This window comes from Oryzias latipes, chromosome 14 (assembly GCF_053564925.1).
Source record: "Oryzias latipes strain Hd-rR chromosome 14, Olatipes_Hd-rR_3.1".
In the NCBI taxonomy this organism is placed as follows: Eukaryota; Metazoa; Chordata; class Actinopteri; order Beloniformes; family Adrianichthyidae; genus Oryzias; species Oryzias latipes.
Genome location: NC_136250.1, coordinates 24,037,282 through 24,055,098, shown reverse-complemented (window position 1 = coordinate 24,055,098; position 17,817 = coordinate 24,037,282). Strand labels below are relative to the sequence as shown.

Sequence of the window (17,817 nt, the reverse complement as noted above, 5' to 3'; positions counted from 1 at the left end):
AACTCGGTTTCCAGAAAGGTCCACCGGCTTTGACATCAATCAGTGATGTAGCTCAGAATAATAAAAAGAAAGAAACAGTTTACCAGTTCATTTAGAGAAGCATCCTTCATTCATGTTAAGTGCCTAATTACCTTCAAGCTAAAATCCCCAAAGACATCCAACATGTGGGTAACAGTTTTCATTGTTCCTTAAACAAACATCTGCCTTAACAACATGAATCAGCGAGAAAAAGAAAAAAAAAACATCAGTCCACCATAAGTTTTCTCCACCATTGCTCTAGAACTTGAACAATGCATCGAGAGACATTTTAAATTACCTTGAAAGTCCTCAGAGTTTGGCAGTTTGACTCCACAGATGACATAATCTGACTGGTTGACCTGAGGATTAAGTTAGAAGTTTCAGATTAACAGATAATGAACAGCCATTAGAAACAGACTCAAACAAGATGAAAGTTCAAAAGAAAAGCAATTACAGTCTGGCAGAGATTTACAGGAGGGTAGGTCTATTACTGTTTGATTTGGGGGGAGATGTGTTCCAGAAATATGACCGCTTTGGTTGATCAGTAAAAGATGAATTTAAATGCACTAATTCAAGATCAGGCCTGACTTACCATTTCAATGGGGTAGATGTACGAGAGCTCAGAAAGGAGCTGACGACAGCGGAAGGTCAGCTGGGCGTTTGACTTGAGGAACTGCTCTCTGAAGAGATCAAACAAACAAACAAGTGTGACACAATGACAAATCCGGTGGCAGAACAAAACCAAGTTAAGGAAATAGGAAATAACCAGGCAAAAATGGAGCAAATATAAAGCAGGAAAGAAACTAAACAGACAAAGTGAAGGTAAAACATGAATAAATTAGAAAAACTCTTTTCTACTATTCATGGGGAAATACAAGTCCCAAAATGCAGTAAAACGAACTGAATGTTTGTTAATTAGCTTTTACATCATTCGCAGATACAACTTACATCTTTTTAATTGTGCAACATACAGTACAGCTTTCCAAATTATGCAGCAATTGGTTTTTGCTTTCAGGCAGTGTTTCAAGTCCCATTCCAATCATCAATTGATCTAATTCTATCTAATTGTCAAAGCCTTCCCAGTGGTCTTTTTGATTATAATCATGCCATTTTTTGCCAAAATCAAAATGACTGTCGTTTTCTAGGACAGTTTTTGCAGAGCTTCAGGGTTTCATTAGAAATTCACCTCTAACTTTTGGGCGGGACTGTTGGCGTGGAGAAACCCGACCCCTAATTCCCCTCACTCACACAGCGGGTCAAAAAAGTTTTTAGTCAGCCACCAATTGTGCAAGTTCTCCCACGTAAAAAGATGAGTGAGGCCTGTAGTTTTCATCATAGGTATACCTCAACTACGAGAGACAAAATGAGAAAAATATCCAGAGAATCATATTGTCTGATTTTTAAAGAATCCATTTGTAAATTATGGTGGAAAAGAAGTATTTGGTCAAAAACAAAAAAAGCAGATTTCTGGCTCTCACAGACATGTAACTTATTCTGTAAGAGGATCCTCTGTCCTCCACTGGTTACCTGTATTTATGGCACCTGTTTGAACTGGTTATCTATAGAAAAGACAACCGTCCACAACCTCAAACAGTCACACTCCAAACTCCACTATGACCAAGACCAAAGAGCTGTCTAAGGACACCAGAAACAAAGTTGTAGACCTGCACCAGGCTGGGAAGACTGAATCTGTAATATTTAAGCAGCTTGGTGTGAAGAAATCAACTGTAGGAGCAATTACTAGGAAATGGAAGACGTACAAGACCACTGATAATCTCCCTCCATCTGGGGCTCCCCACAAGATTTCATCCTGTGGGGTAAAAATTTTCACAAGAACGGTGAGTACAAATCCCAGAACCACAGGGGGACCTAGTGAATGACCTGCAGAGATCTGGGACCAAAGTAACAAAGGCTACCATCAGTAACACACTACGTTGAAGGGGACTCAAACCCTGCAGTCCCAGACGTGACCCCTGCTAAAGCCAGTACATGTGCAGGCCCATCTAAAGTTTGCTAGAGAGCATTTGGATGATCCAGAAGAGGATTGGGAGAATGTCCTATGGTCAGAAGAAACCAAAATGAAACTTTTTGCTAAGAACTCTACTCATCGTGTTTGGAGGTGAAAGAATGCTGAGTTGCATCTAATAACACCATACTACTACTGTAAAGCATGGGGGTGGAAACATCATGCTTTGGGGCTGTTTTTCAGCAAAGGGACCACGATGACAGATCTATTTAAAGGAAAGAATGAATGGGGCTATATATATGGTCAGAGTTTGAGTGAAAACCTCCTTCCATCAGCATTGAAGATGAAACATGGCTGGATCTTTTAGCATTAAAACCATCCCAGACAAACTGCCCGGGTAACAAAGGAGTGGCTTCATGAGAAGCATTTCAAGATCCTGGAGTGGCCTAGCCAGTCTCCAGATCTAAACCCCATAAAAAAATTCTTTGGAGGGAGTTGACAGCCCATGTTGATCAGCGACAGCTCCAAAACATCACTGCTCCAGAGGAGATCTGCATGGAGGAATGGGCCAAAATACCAGCAACAGCTTGTGAAAACATTGTGAAGACTTACAGAAAACGTTTGACTGCTGTCATTGCCAACAAAGGGAATATAACAAAGTATTGAGTTGACCAAATCCTTTTTTTCCATCATAATTTACAAATAAATTCTTTCAAATTCAGACAGTGATTTTCCGGATTTTTTTCTCATTTTGTCTCTCATAGTTGAGGTATACCTATGATGAAAATTACAGGTCTCTCATCCTTTTCAGAGGGATAACTTGCAAAATTGGTGGCTGACTTTTTTGCACAACTGTGAATGAGAGCTCTCAGTTTACACTCTCTTCCGATAGCTTACAGCCCCTCATACCCCCAATCTAACATTACCGGTAAAACAAAAGTGGTGAGCTGACTAGGGAGCTTGTGGCCCGCCTAGTGTATTTTCCAAATCAGAACTGTAAGCTTTTCAAACTTTTCATCTGCTCCTGATTCACAATTTGAATTAAATTTTAATTTTCTTCATTTATGTCCTCCATCATCAGAAAAATGCCACAAGAAAATGCTAAAAACACAATTTTAACAGAGTGGATCTTTCAAGACTGTCAAACAGTCTTCTAAACAGTTCTTCACAACAGTTTAATAACCTTTTTTCTAAGTATATTAAAAGCTGTCAAGAAAAAGCCCTGATTCAATTGAAAGTTCTGACCTTTCAATGGTCTAAAAGTGGTATACAGTGTTCTATCTTAAATTTGTTTTTGTGTAAGTTTGTTCCTCTCTAAAGCACATAATCTAAATTCAATGATGTTTGACTAAAACAAGAAATTGAAAACCACCATCATAGCTCTATCAATGTTATCGTAAACAGATTTGCTGAAAACAAAAAACAAAAAATTAAAAAAAAATCTCCAAACTATTGCCAGTTTAAGGTCATTTTAGATGTACGGGTTGGCTAAAACCTTTGAAAGATTAAACAGATTTGTAAATCTAATTTTACTTTGAAATCACATAAAGTAATTATGGGATCATTAACTCAAAGAAAAAATCTCATTTTGAGTCCAAGCTTTTGTTGTCTAAACCCAAAGGTTTAAGGCAGACGGTTTTCTAATGAGAAAACAATGTTCCTCCTTAGTCAGGATCCATCAGCTGTTTCTCATAAAGCTGTTTTTTTAATAAAAATGTGGCATCACACTGGTACTAGTCACAAAGTATTATTGCTCTTATTACGTTACAATTTTTGTTTTCACAAATTCATAAGATGCATTTAATTTTCAAATTAGACTGTTTCACAATAAATGTATGTTATCCTTCATTAATGTATTGTCATATTGCATCTTGTTGAAATGTATCTTTTATCCTAAAATAAAACAACCATTTAAAGGAGAGTGCATGACATCACGTTTAATACAATATTAGGTAAAAAAAGTTGGGATGGAATTATTTTGATTTTTTGTTGACATGTAAATTTTTTTTTATCATGTTGGCTGATCCCTGGTATCAATAGACAAATAAACCTTTGTTTTGATAAATAATCAAAAAACTCCACTAAGGAATTTACCATCAACAATCAAAATCAGTTCAGCTACAAACTGTAAAGTTCCCTTCAGTACAACAAAGTTTATGAAATTGAGAAAAAATTTAAAATTGAGACATCCAAGAAGTGTTTTTCTTGTACTTAAGCTTTAAATCCGGTCTAACATAATCATGTCCACTTTGGGTTCTTGGTAACTAACGACTGTTATCCAACACTGTTATTATCAAACATAGATGGACGTTGAAGCGGTTTTTCTGTGCAAACTAATAGGTTAGAGTTTTCCATTTAACAGTGCAATGCTCCTTGATAGATAAGGTTAGCACTTGGCAGGCGGATCTAACTGGTGAAACAGCTGGAACTGTAAGCAAATATCTGTGCAGCAGGTTTGTTTCCGGTGGAGAGTCAAAGATGAAAGGCATACCGTGCTTCGAGAGTGCATCTTTGTGGTGTAAACCAGAACACAATATTTCATTTCATGATGTGAGGTAAACCTAAAGGTACCAAATGGTGCGTTTCTTAACTTGTGCTATCCTATGGGGTCCAGATGACCCAATCCTTACAATGACATGTTATCCCTACCATGACACAGGTGGATAAAGGTGAAGAGGATTTCATGTAATCCATGGACACCAGTGAAGATCACATATATCTGAAGAAAAAAGGTTATGCGCATTGTCTCGTGGGGTCTAGATGACCCCACTCCCAATGTTTAAGTGCCTAGGATAGCACAAGGGTTACATAATATTAAGGACAGTTTCCTAAAGAAGCTGTTCCCAATTGCGTTTAACTTAAAAATATCAACTCTATAGCCGAAACAAATGTATGTAGAGCTAGGGGACCCTACACATGCCTGAAGTTTATTGATTTTATTATATATTTACAACCGTAGCTACAATGACAGCCTTCATCTACACATTTCTCCCTAAAATATTGAATAAGTTGTTTTACTAGACATCTTTCTGAAAAAGACCTATTGGAGTAGTATGAAAGTTTTCCATTATAAGCCAATATTGTTGAGTTGGTAACAAATGTGTAGGAGAGAAGACAGTAATAGAGTGGCTAGAATGTTTTTTAAAAGCTGTTCTAACAAGTTTTAAAATAGGATAAGAACACTGTGGTTCATTTAAATAAGTTCACTTTCATGTACAGTGTGCGAGTGTGTGTGTGTCCATGCATGTCTGTGTAATAATCTGTCACCGTGTGCACATGAAAAGGGATTTCAGAAGAAAATGGTAATTGAATGTGATCCATCCTCTCCAAAAAAGCGTTTCACTTTTCACTTAAATTTACCATTTGGCTTTGCATAAGGCTACAAATCTCCAACTTCTTCCATTTTGTCAGTGTGTTGCAGGGTTGCACAAGTGAAAGAGCAGATAGACTGGTGTGAGATAAACGTTTGATCTGGAATCAGTCTTGTGTCCAACAGACTTCAGCTTATATAACTGGTAGCCCTATAACAACTGGCTCACGCAAACACTCTTCATACAACACAGAGCCTTGTCTCACAGCCGTCTGAAGGTGTGGAGATGCTTTTCTTTGGGCTTCCTTTATGCATATGTGGCTGATCTCAACACTGAAGAGGTGACATGAACTGTTTTACTTATACACATATATATAATACAAATCTTTTTGTCATCCACGTTATTATCAGACAGTTAGCAGAACTACCTTAAATAAGAAACCTGACAATGTGTAGTAAGAAAAATCTCATTATTTTAACTCAGTTTGTTCACACTCAAATTATTTATCAATCAGGTATCACTCCTGCAATTAGTTCTTTTTTCTCTCTCCATTTTTACTTTATTTTGCAGATTTACCAACAGATTCTTGATTTTGGACACACTGACATCTTTTGGCAGCGTTCTTTATTAAAACATCTGGAGATCTATCAAAAAACAGTCATAAACTGTTTTCTAAAAATATTTAAACTGTTCCAACGAGTGGCTAGATTTTTTATTAAGTTACAAAATGTATTTTTTCAATGATAATTCTGGTTGAACACAATTGTATTTCTCCAAGAAGTCTACTAAATTTAAAACACGCCGTAGAATTTAGTACCATTCAAACAGAATCCAGAGTTTGGCGTTGGCCAGTGGTATCCAACTCATAACCTGGATGACTCAAATGTGTTTAGATGTTTATTAAGGCTGAAAAATGCGTCGGGATGCGAAGTAAGCAAAGGTCAATGTGAGAGGAATAAAATTGATCCAAGTAAACCAATAAATTGAACCGCATACCTTTTGGCAGTGCACTCCTTCTGCATGCTGGTTAAAGAGTCTCTTTCCTCTTTAAGACTCTGTTGCTTCACTAAAAACTCTTCATCTGAAAGAGACAAAAAGAGAAAAAAACTTTAACCTTTTAGGTTGGTGCCCTTTTACCCCCCCCCCATCAGATCTTTGGTGTGGGTTTAGCGTATGATGGCTGGCTTTCAATGTAAATTGAAAGATTCAACAACATTTCGGGTAAGACTAACATTATTTTACTAAGACAAAAGTCAAAAGAACATATGTGCAGATAGAAGAACCTGTTATACTGTTAGAGTAAAGGGCAAAAAAAGATAAAGACTGCTTAGAACGGCACGGTGATGAGACAGCCAGAGGAAGTTGTGTAGCTGCACGACTGGCAAGCTCACTCTGTTCTGCACAAAACCACAAAGATTTATAAAAATAAATGGGATAAATTGAAGTTTCAGCTCTCAGAAGGTTTGGCCAAACATCCCATGTTTTGTGGTTTGATTGTTAACACAAAAATCAGTGGTGAGGTTTTTCCCTCAGACAGCTAACCTCACTGTCCAGAGAACGCTCAGAGCGTTTTGGTGTGGAGTCCACACTTCTCCACGGTCGAATGAGCTGCACAGACATAGAGGTTCCCACGGTGAAGGCCTTTTTGGATATGATACTCTTATTTTACTATAAAGGCCAGATTTGCCAAATCCATCCATGGATGTATGGTCACAAATAATATGGTCACCCCAGATGTAAGGAGTTTCCTACTATAATAATAACGATTAAAAACTGGGACCAAACTATTTTTGAGTTTCACTTTATTGAAATATGAAACCAAATGCTTTGCATTTCTGTGTACAGCAGACGTCAAGGAAACACCAGGTAAACAGAAACTGTCAAATTTGGCTTATTTGCTAACAAATTAGGTATGAAATCCACCCTTTGTCCAAGAGCCTGAAAGCAGCTGGCACAAACATGTGTGTCGAGCATATTCAATTATCACATAACTTAGGATCAGATGAGCCACAGAACCTGCTTGTTATCACATACTCTCATTCCCACCATGTGCCTCTTAAACTTATGAAAGTACGAAGAGAAAGTGTGATGGAGAAAAAAAAACAGAAACTCTGAAATATCTCCATCAGATTAGTGGCAAAGACAGATTGCATCAGACAGATATAAGACAGGCTATCCGCCTGCCATGAGTGATGATACAGGTACATATTTCAAAATAGACAGCATGAGCGTTTACTCCATTGCTCCTTTTATGTAATGCCCAGCTCAAGCCTATCTGCTCTTACCATCAATCTTCTCATTCTTTCATCCCACTAACCTGTTCCAGTTCATAAAGAGGATTGGTACAGGAAGGTACACCAGTGCACATTCATAAATACTAGAGTTTATCTTGATATTCTAAAACATAAAAATATATATTTTATTACCATTTTGTTTCAACTAACTGTGGACACAAATTAAATTCATGGTCTAAAACTCTAGGGGTTTATTCAGACAAACCAACCTTATTGGTAATGACCACAGAGAAACAACTTTAAGGGAACTGTAGTTTGGACAGGGTTATGCAAATATCTCCGAATTATGATTTCAGTATTCCACTGTGTGAAGGACTTTTCACAAGATGAAAATACTTGAAACGTTTGTCGAGGTTTCCAATAGTAGAGGTCCAAGTAAATGAATCAAGTTCAGTGCTCAGGGAAAAAAAACAGTCTTATAGACCTTCCAGGTTTTACATTCTTAAAGTTAAGGTTTATAAAAGTAGAAGTAAAAAATTAAAAAAAAATAGGAATAAGTTCCAATTGATAAAATCGAAAAACATTTAAATGTAGGAAAGTACTGAGATTACACACAACCAAATAATGACTTTGCTGCAATGACAGCTTGATAGCGCAGTATCATGTTCCTTACTAGCCTCCTGATGTTGTTCTGTGAAAATGCAATACACTCTTCCACAAGTGCTACATACAGTTCTGAACAATCATCCAGTCTCTGTTTAGACTGGTCCCAGAGATGGTCTACGGGGTTCAGGTCAGAGGTCATTGCTGGCCGAAACATATGAGGCACTTCCACCTTCTGAAGTCCCGCTGTGACAATTCTGGCACCTAGTGGTGGAGCTTTATCATCCATGAACAGAAAGTTGTGGGTTTACTGGTGGAATCGGATGATGATGAATTTTATAATGTCTCTGAGGTAAGAACGTGCAGCTTTGGACCATCCACAAAAGCTAAATTGGTTTTGTACTGTCTGGTGTTTCCTGCCCAGACTGTTGTTCCTCCTTCACCAAAGGCCAACCCTGGGAACCATGTTGATCTTGGCATATTGCTCACGTTGTCTTCTCTAGCAAAGCTGACTACTATCATTTCTGTGCAAAGGGACCCCACACTCATCGGTGAACTGAATGATAGAACATTGCTGCATTGTCCTTTGTCATGGTCTTGTACTCACTGCAAACGCCGTGTCTTGGTGTCAGTGGAGTCACCTTCAATGGTCGTCTGGCATTCAATTCAAAGCAGTGGAGTCGGTTGTGAATGGTTTATCTTTAAACCCTAGTACCCCTCACATCTGGTAAACAGGCCTGCAGCTGTGTGGCATTTGCTAAACCACGTCTGAGGTCACAGGTCTTTAGGTTCTGGTCATGGTTGTGGTCTGTCACTGGCTGGGCTCCACTCCTGGGTCTGTCTCAGTCTCTGTCAGTAGTTCTGTGTCTGGATGCAAGTCAGCTGATGACGCTTTGACACAAGTTCACCTGCAACATCTGACGGTCTACTACCAACATGAAGGCGCTATGACCAGGTGGTGCTGCACGTCCATTAAGCCACATCGTGTGTTCATGGCTGTTTGAAAGATGAATTTGGAATGACTTGCTGACAAAAATCAACCTTTTCCACTCACAGGATTTTGACATTGTTGCCACATTGTACAAGTTTTTCTTTTAGAATTTTTTTGGTTTTGGCACGGACAAGTAAGACACGCTGAACACAGAGAGACTATTATTTGGAAAACACTAAAAGGGGTGCATCTATCACCTCAATACAGTTGTCACCCTATGCTAAAAATATGTGAAGCAAACACTGTATACAACATACAGAGTTTTTCACAAAATCTTTAACTTATTGTGAGTAGTGCACAAAGTAGTTGAGTCCACTGCCATGCTGGAAAAATCTATATACCTGCAGTCCAGCACAGAGGTGGAGGCGTAACATATTTTAGAATTTATTGACTCGCCAACTTCAATTTAGGTGGAAAATATGACAAATGGAAATGTAAAAGTGAACTTTCCCATTCAATAAAATTAAAGTGAATAATGCTTGAAATGAGTAAAGGATTCTTTTTCAAACACTGTAAATGGAAAGTGTTACGCAGGTGTCTAAACGAATAAATAAGCTTATGAAAGTTTAATGGATGTTATGGCCTTGGTTTCTTTCGTTCAAGATATTTGCCCGAGAAAAATAGCACAAATACGCACTAGAAAATGGTCATGAAGATCTTGAAACAATAAGTCAAGGCGGCACTTTGCCTGGCAGGCTGCTCAGCAATATGACGCATTTTCATCATGATGTTTTTAATAGGATTTTTTTTTCTCTAAGGTGACAAATACCTTCACACACAATGCCTTCACAAAAATGTTTCCCCACCAGTGGAAAAACTCAACCGTTGACATTTATTGGTCAGGAGAAGTGGCTGTGCTGCAGAGAGTGCAAATACCAACTATTTAAACCATAATAAAAAATGTAGCACACAAACCTGATTTATATCATCAGCTGAAGGTCAATGGGGAAAAAGTGGACTGAATTTACGGAAAGGAAAAGCAATTCTCATTTAAAACTCATGATGGAAAGACCTAAAAAATACTGTACTCCTCAGTTTCATTAGTAGAGATGATGTGAAACACAGAAAATGCAAAGAATCCGTTAAAATGTTGCACCTCCACCATCACCAATTGAAATTCAGACAAGCCTATCTTACACTTCCTCTGCATTTTAAATGCTGATCTTGTAAATCAGCTGGTATTGAACAGCGACACTTTAACTTGTCATCAAGATGATTCAGACGGTTAATGCATTCTTGTGCTTATTGTACTAAAAGTGTCCAGGATGGTGAAAAGGAAGTGCACAACCATACGAAGCATAAAGACAGGACAGGCATCAGCATGTCTGCAGAGCCTTTCTAATTACAACTGAAGGAAAAAAAGTGGATACTTTTATCTCTTCCTCTCCTCAAATATGCACGCATGCATGCCCACAAAAGCAGAGCCTCTAGTCTGTTTGGGTTTTAAAGGCACTTTGTTTTGAAAGAAGCGAGCCGGCAGGAAGTAAAACACCGATAGGAGTTATTTGCCAACGGCCCCAATGAAAGTGTGAAAGGCAGGAGGACCTCACACCCGCCGACACATGGGATGCTGAGGAGCGTGAGGACTGGAGGTTAACAGTTGATACGGTGTTCCCTCTGGGGATAAACTCAAGCAGCTTATTTACATAAGCTATTAAACTGTCAATAACACTTGGAAAGATACCTGGCTCTAATAGAGAGAAATGTGTGAAAATGTTTAAATAAATCAAACATGTGCTTCTGATCTAATCAACAAACATACATTGATCAGTTTCCACATTAGAACCATCTGTTTAATATTGTCTATGACTTCTTTGTTGCCATAACAGCTCTGACCAGTTGAAGCAATAACTCAAACAGACCTTTCATGGTTCTTTGTAGTATCAGACACGAACACAGCAGCGTCTTTTAAAAACATTTCAAATGTAGGTTATGGCCTCGACAGAATGTAACTGTTTTTCAGGATGTCTCCTAGTGGTAAACAGGTTTAAGATTTGGGAAATTTTGAGTCAATACCTTTAGCTCTCAATCATTACTTAAAGCATTCCTGAATAAAGAGGCGTTGGGTTTCTGTAGAAATGCTGGCTAGAATGTACACCTACAGTTACCATGATGGTACGGATGCTCAGTGGGTCTGTCCATCGTCAGGACAATGATACAATATCAGAAAAAAATATGCTTTTATACATTTTCCTTTGTGCCACTTCAGTAAGGGGGAGAGAGAAATATTTTCAGGGAAAGATCTCTACATATCAACTGCTTACTATCCGCTCATTTGGCACTGGTGCAGGACATGTCTGTCTAATGTTTGGTTACATCCTACCACCAATTAGACTCTTTCATCGCTGGAACAGTTTTACTGAAAATCAGACACAGTTACCCTCAACTTCAATTAGAAAACATTCATTTTTCAACCATGGATGAACATTGTGTACTTGGCTGCAATCACACTTTTCTTTATACTTATATTTCACTGACAGGACTGATTACAATGAGGTAATCAATGCTGCTTACACTGACTGTTGATTGTTTAAAAGCTGTGGCTGATCAATGTACAAAGCACTGGTTCTATGCCATATTAGGATGCATGAATGATTTTTCTCCATCCAACTTGTATAACAAGCCCAAAAAATTAAACTGCATTTGATAAAGTCATGCCAGTCTGCAATGTGAAAGAGGAGGTAAAAAAAAACAAAAATGATGGTGCCAATCACAATTCATACAGGCAGGAAATCCACTGCTGTGTGAGGCATTATAAGCCTCTAAAGCCAAACGAATATTGTTTGCAACTGAAAGCTGTTTTTGCACGAAAACAGAATAATGTTCAAGCGCTGATTAGAAAAGTTAAACACAAAGCTGCAAATACAACACAGCTAGGGAATAAATGGCTTTAAAACCTCCAAAAGTTCTTTGTTCAAACATTTGTTAGCTGTGAGCTAATTTATCGGCCAGACATTTTATAACCAGAGTCCATTCGTCACGAAACCAGTGAGAGTTCTTGAAAGAAAAGTATTACTGCAACTTCTAGCAGTTTCAGGTTAAGTGGTGGGATGTCAGAGGTTTAATGAAGGCACAACTTTTGAAAGTCACATTCAACACAAACTGTGTTCAATGGGCTGTTCAACACAAACTTTTAACACAGAACTTCCTGTTGCAAACATAATTCTGGGTGATTAAATCCGGATATAAACAGTTTGCCAACTGTTTTCATATTGTGTTTAGAAACTGCCTTAAGAAAATGAAAATTTGGCAAAATAATGATAGAGAATGGTTTTTTTCTTGGGCCACAGTTTTTCCATTTCAAGTCATATCACAAATACCAATAAGACCAAAAGATTATCTGGAAAGGACCTTTTTTATTATTTGCACCTTTTATGCTTGTTTTGGAAATACCATCAGGGTAAAATTTTCCTTTTATAACTACAAAATTGTTTTTCTGCAAAAGGAAAAGACTGTAAAGATGTTCAAATATGGGTTCCAGCAACTAAACAGAGTTTTGATTTTCACACAACTTAAAAGTGTGGTTTTGATGTATTGATATTACCTTTTTTCTGCAGTTGTAGTCTGTCTTTCTGTCGAATGTCAATTTCTCTGGCGAGCGCCTTCCTCTGTCTCTGCAGCTCGCAGCGCAGCACCGCTATATGCAGCTGCATACACTCCCGCTCCTTCTTCTGCACCAAGAAAGTGAAGAAAAACAAATGCACATTTAGATCACCCGTAGACCTCAGTTTTGGTCTTGTAACACCAAGTTATATTTAAGACAACTAACTGTGGTGTTTACCGGCAACATTTGCCATTGTTGTCAGTCCTAGATTCAGAGTTTATTACTTTTCCAAAAGGAGCCTAAAAGTCCAAGTAGCTCTTTGATCAGCGAGCCCTTTTTTAACTGCCTAATGCCGTTTTGTTGGCATAAAACACATTTACAGAGAAAAGCTCAAACTAAAATCATATCATATGGCAAGGATGAAAGGGATCCAAGAATTGAAAACATCTCAATGAGGCCTGACATCTGTGCTGGTGATGAAGCTCTTCAGTTATGAGTCCCATTTGTGTTATTGGCTGGCTGTAGCTTTAGGTGGTGTGGAGCTCTATATTTTAACACTATGAATTTATAAGTATATCAGTACATCAGTTAAATGTGTCTAATAAAAAACTGTTGATATACCTAATATAATTGCTGAGATAAATAATGTCTACTAATGGTAACATCAGTTGAAGTTTTTGATAGGAGGTTATACAGCAAGCTCATAAAATAAGTATGTAAAGAAATGTCTAGACTTCCTTTTATTTCCTGTCGCTAAGAGGACATCAATAAGAAATAAAATGAACATTCCGAATTTAAGCAGTTGGAGGGCTCAGTTGGCTGCATGTAGGACGCAAAACCAGGGTTACTTTCCCAGGGGGCATGATGAGCTTCATCCAGTGTGGGTCCTTGGGCAAGACTCTTCACGCTGCAGATCCAAGTCTGGGTCCCCCCTTTGCTAGTCCCCAGCCCAGACAAAATACAGATGTGTCAGGAAGAGCATCCTGCATAAAAACTCTCTGCCCAACTGCCTGTGTGAATCGGCAAAAGCTGATTTGCTCTGGTGCCCCCTGACGGGATGTACTTCAAGGTGAACAAAAAGGAATTTTCTGGATTTTGGCAAATGGTTGCAATGATACAAAGGAGGCCTAAATACTTTCCATATCCATTATATGTGGAAACAGAGTCCTTACAGTGTAATATGTAGTGTTGAGGTCTAAACAACCTAAAACGTAGGCGCGGGGTAGTCTTTCCCTCTCACATGATTCAATACACATCTGGACACATGGTCCAAGAATCGACCAAAAAGACACTAAACTGTGTTGATACAGTCCAGTTCTTTTACCTAGATATTTATTATTCAGTTGGTGTTTAAAACTATAAATGGAGATGTCATTTAGGAGAGAATTTATTTTTTCTTACTGGCACTTTTTATTTTAAGCAACAAAAATAAAATGTCTAAAGAACATATCCGCTTCAAAGATTAAAACCTGCATTTTTGGTAAAGGAAAAATATGAAAAAAAAAAATCTGAAACAGAAAAACTAAAAATTGAATGAGCACCAATTGGAGGTTCCTGGTCTACGGATATCACACCTCCCACTGGCGGACGCAGAAAGGAGCATATCCCACAGTGAGATTTAAAAAAGATAGAGACTTTAATATACAGTCTATGCAACTGTGCAATTAGTCAGTCAGTTTAAGACTGAATATGGTCAACATGTCTTGGCCAGCCTAAAGCTGGGAGGTTCTGCTTCCTAAAGATGTTGAGTTTCAGCTCACAGCAGAACTTGAGGGTCTCTGCTGTGAGCGTGCTGGAACAGGGAGGGGAGAACACCAGAAAAGTCTCCAGAACTCCAGTTCAGACTAAAATGTAGCTCTCAAAACTCCTGTGACAGCTACAGCAGCCATTCTAATTGATCGTTCAGAAAGGTGAGAACAAAACAGTCCTCAAAAGTATGCGAAAGAAAGTCCCAAAAGATGTCGCTATTCTGTTTTTAAAACAAATGATACTGGGGAATCTGAAAAGCTATGTTTTTGCTGGACGTTTTTTCTTTTTTTAAACACAAACTTTAAATCACCTCATTATCCATGATGAAGAACTTGATTTAAACTTCAAAAAGTGAATTAATAAATACTTGGAGGACATTCAGGAAACAGGAGGGAAAAAATTGGTTTAAAATTGGAAATGTGGGACCTTGCTGGGCCGGTCGCCGGTCAGGGCTCATCATGAGAAAAATCATTCAATTCCCCTGACAATTGTTTAGAACAAATAAATGTGTCTACTTCTGCACCAAAAGCTTCAGTAAACTCTCAACACATTGTCCCTGACCGGCAAGGAATCAGAAACATGAGCCAACATCTTGTTTCCCCTTTGGATAAGCCTCTGTCAGGCTCTATGTCAATATCTGGCCATGAGGAAGGTTCTGGAGTGAGCCAACTGTGTAATTAGAAACAGACCAATGGCTTTATGAACAGATGGACATGGAAAGCAGCACATAAATGGCAATATGTGTGAAAGACAACAGAACAATAAAAACAAATCTTGGGCTGGAATGAGCACATCAGATAAAAGATATATGAGACAAAAATCAAGAGACTACTGACAAAAAATTGTTTGGGAGGACAAAAATGTTGATTTACATTGGAGATTGAGATGGATAGTGCAGACCTGGATCTGGTTATTCAACCTGTGAGCAGCCTGATAGCAGGGACTCTGGCATTTGACAAACAAACACACAGACTACCCTGGATCGAAAGAAACACAGGCAGGACTCATCTGGAAGATTTCTGAGGGTTTTTGCAGAAAGAAGAGATGAGAATCAGTTGACTGATATTGCCTCCATCCCTGTGAAGTGTAGCACCGTGATACTTGCATGTTAACCACTGCTGCCTTCTCAACCTTCTACGCTTTCACCGAGCTGCATAAGATGACAAGTGGGTCACAGGAATGTGCGTGTCGAAGAAAGACTGCGAGCCACCAGCGAGATCTGCCCGACTCCTCCGGAACATCAAACAGCAATGGGTCAGCTGAATAAATATGCAGCAGGCATGGGGGGAGCGTGTTATAACCCAACAGATTAATGACAGAGAGTGGGTGCAAGGGTGAAAAGGCCATGTGCTTGAGTTTTTGGCCTCCACTCTGCCCTCCTTTGATCCACACACACTATGAGGTGAACATTAGGATAGTACGGAGCACTCGAAAGGCGGAAACCCTTAGAAGAGTCACACAATGCTCCACTCAGAACTGCAGTAAAGCAGCAGGCAAGGATTAAGTGATTTATTAGCTGATTTGAGCCCTCAAACAGGGTTTCAAGGAATGTTTCACTGAAATATCAGAGACGGAGCTTTAAAAGGGATTCTTTGTAACTAAAAGAATGGTGCCTCGGTGGTTTTTTCGGGAAGTCTGGAGCTTGTGGAAGAGCTCTGATAGGTAGGGTGGAGATCTGTAGGGAAAAAGTGAAGTAAAAAAAACAAACAAACCACAAAGCATGTAAAATGTTTATAGAGAACTGAAAGGGAAAGCAACAGGTGCAACAGCTGCCAGGGCAGGAGCACCATGGAGGCACCAAAGGCCTTTAAAGATTTTACAACAGGACATGGTCACCTTTAAAGAGGGGAGAACTTGAGTGTCATCAAAAAAACGGCAACAATAAACTTATGTAAATCTATGACAAAACAGGAAATACATTTGAAAGAAAATGCACCTAAAGGACAAAAAAAAATGCATCAGGACTTTTATTGCAGTAAAAGATAAGAGATGTTATTGAAGCAAATATTCAGTGTAAGCAAAGTCTAACCTAGGATCAAAACTGGGTTTTTACAGCTGTGTGGCTGCCAATTCCAAAAATGCTAAAAATGCCATCCTGCTTTTGCTGTAAGACTTAGCTGAGGATATGAAAGGCGGTGGAAACACAAACAGGGGCTTTTGGTTAACACATTATCACTCTGACAGACAGATATTGCTCCGACTCCACTGCTCAGTCAAGCTATGAAAACATTGAATAGCTCCTGCTGGTTACAGTGATGTGGAGCAATGCTTTATGACTACATTTTAGGCTTCAGCAATAAAAGCCCCCAAAATCTCCCAAATTTTAGAAAATAAACTAATGATACCTATTAGTGGAGTATCAAAGAGAGTGGCTATTATTCATCAAAACTACTGCAGGTTTAATGTGTTAGAGCTCCCAAAAATCCTCCTACTTCAAAGCACAGACATACTTCTATGTTTAGCAAAAGACCAGCAATCATCTATTCACTTCTTTATACACCTTTTTTGTGGTTATATTGTAACTGTAATTGTAATAAGGATCTGTTCTTTGGCCAAAATATTTTCTATGCACCTTTTAAAAATGTTGTTTGAACTAAAGTTCCTCTTGTATTTTCTCTAAAATGATATAAGCTCAGTGGAATAGAACCTAAAAGCTGCCTATAACATAGTTTAAGAGCAGCAAAAGCCAAGAGAAGATTTTGATTGGCCGCATTGCAGACAAAGGCTCACCCGATCCGTGCAGGTTGCCGTCGTCCTCAGTCGTTCTTCTATTTCCTTCCCAATCTTTTGCACAGTCACTTGAGTCTGCTTGATGGCTTTCTGTGCTGTGTGAAGCCTGCATGAAGACAAAGTAACCAGAAGTGTTACCTTACAAATAGCATATTCTGGAATGGTTCAGTTGATTAGAGGAATAACTACAGATTTATTTCTGACGATAACAGCTATTCAGTCTGTGAGTACAAATGTTCTATGACCACAATATATTCCCAAAAGGCTTTATTCATTTGTTTTACATGCATATGAACTTAAATGACATCATGTCATTATCCATAGAGCTTTAGCAGCTTCAACTCTTCTACAAAATCTGAGCTTGTTGATGGAAATGTTTCAACCAAAAGGTTTTCCAGAAGCAAATTGTGAGGTCAGACATTGATATTGAATGAGAGGACTTGGCTATCACAATGTTCACTGTATTTTGTTGGGTTGAAGTCACAGGTAAGTGAAATTCTTCTACGTCAAACTCGTACAATTCATGGACCTTGCTTTCTACAAAGGTGCAGACTAATGTTGGAAAAGGCCAAAGTGATCCAAAAAAACAAAACATGGGAGCAAAGAATAGAACAAAATCTCCTTGAGCACAAAATATTACTTTGACCAAAACTATGGGGTCAAGTCCAGCT

At 38.6% G+C, this 17,817-nt stretch overlaps 1 protein-coding gene across 1 annotated transcript in view; it reads right to left on the bottom strand.

The window, feature by feature from the left end:
• The window catches only part of uvrag (UV radiation resistance associated gene), a 111,387-nt gene that overhangs the window by 71,904 nt on the left and 21,666 nt on the right, over nt 1–17,817 (bottom strand). The window contains exons 7-11 of the mRNA XM_011483812.4: nt 17,147–17,252; nt 12,668–12,794; nt 6,292–6,376; nt 611–698; nt 317–377 (exon numbers count right to left, since the gene is read on the bottom strand). Coding sequence (XP_011482114.1) covers nt 317–377; nt 611–698; nt 6,292–6,376; nt 12,668–12,794; nt 17,147–17,252 — 467 coding nt within the window. The remainder of the gene's footprint in view (nt 1–316; nt 378–610; nt 699–6,291; nt 6,377–12,667; nt 12,795–17,146; nt 17,253–17,817) is intronic.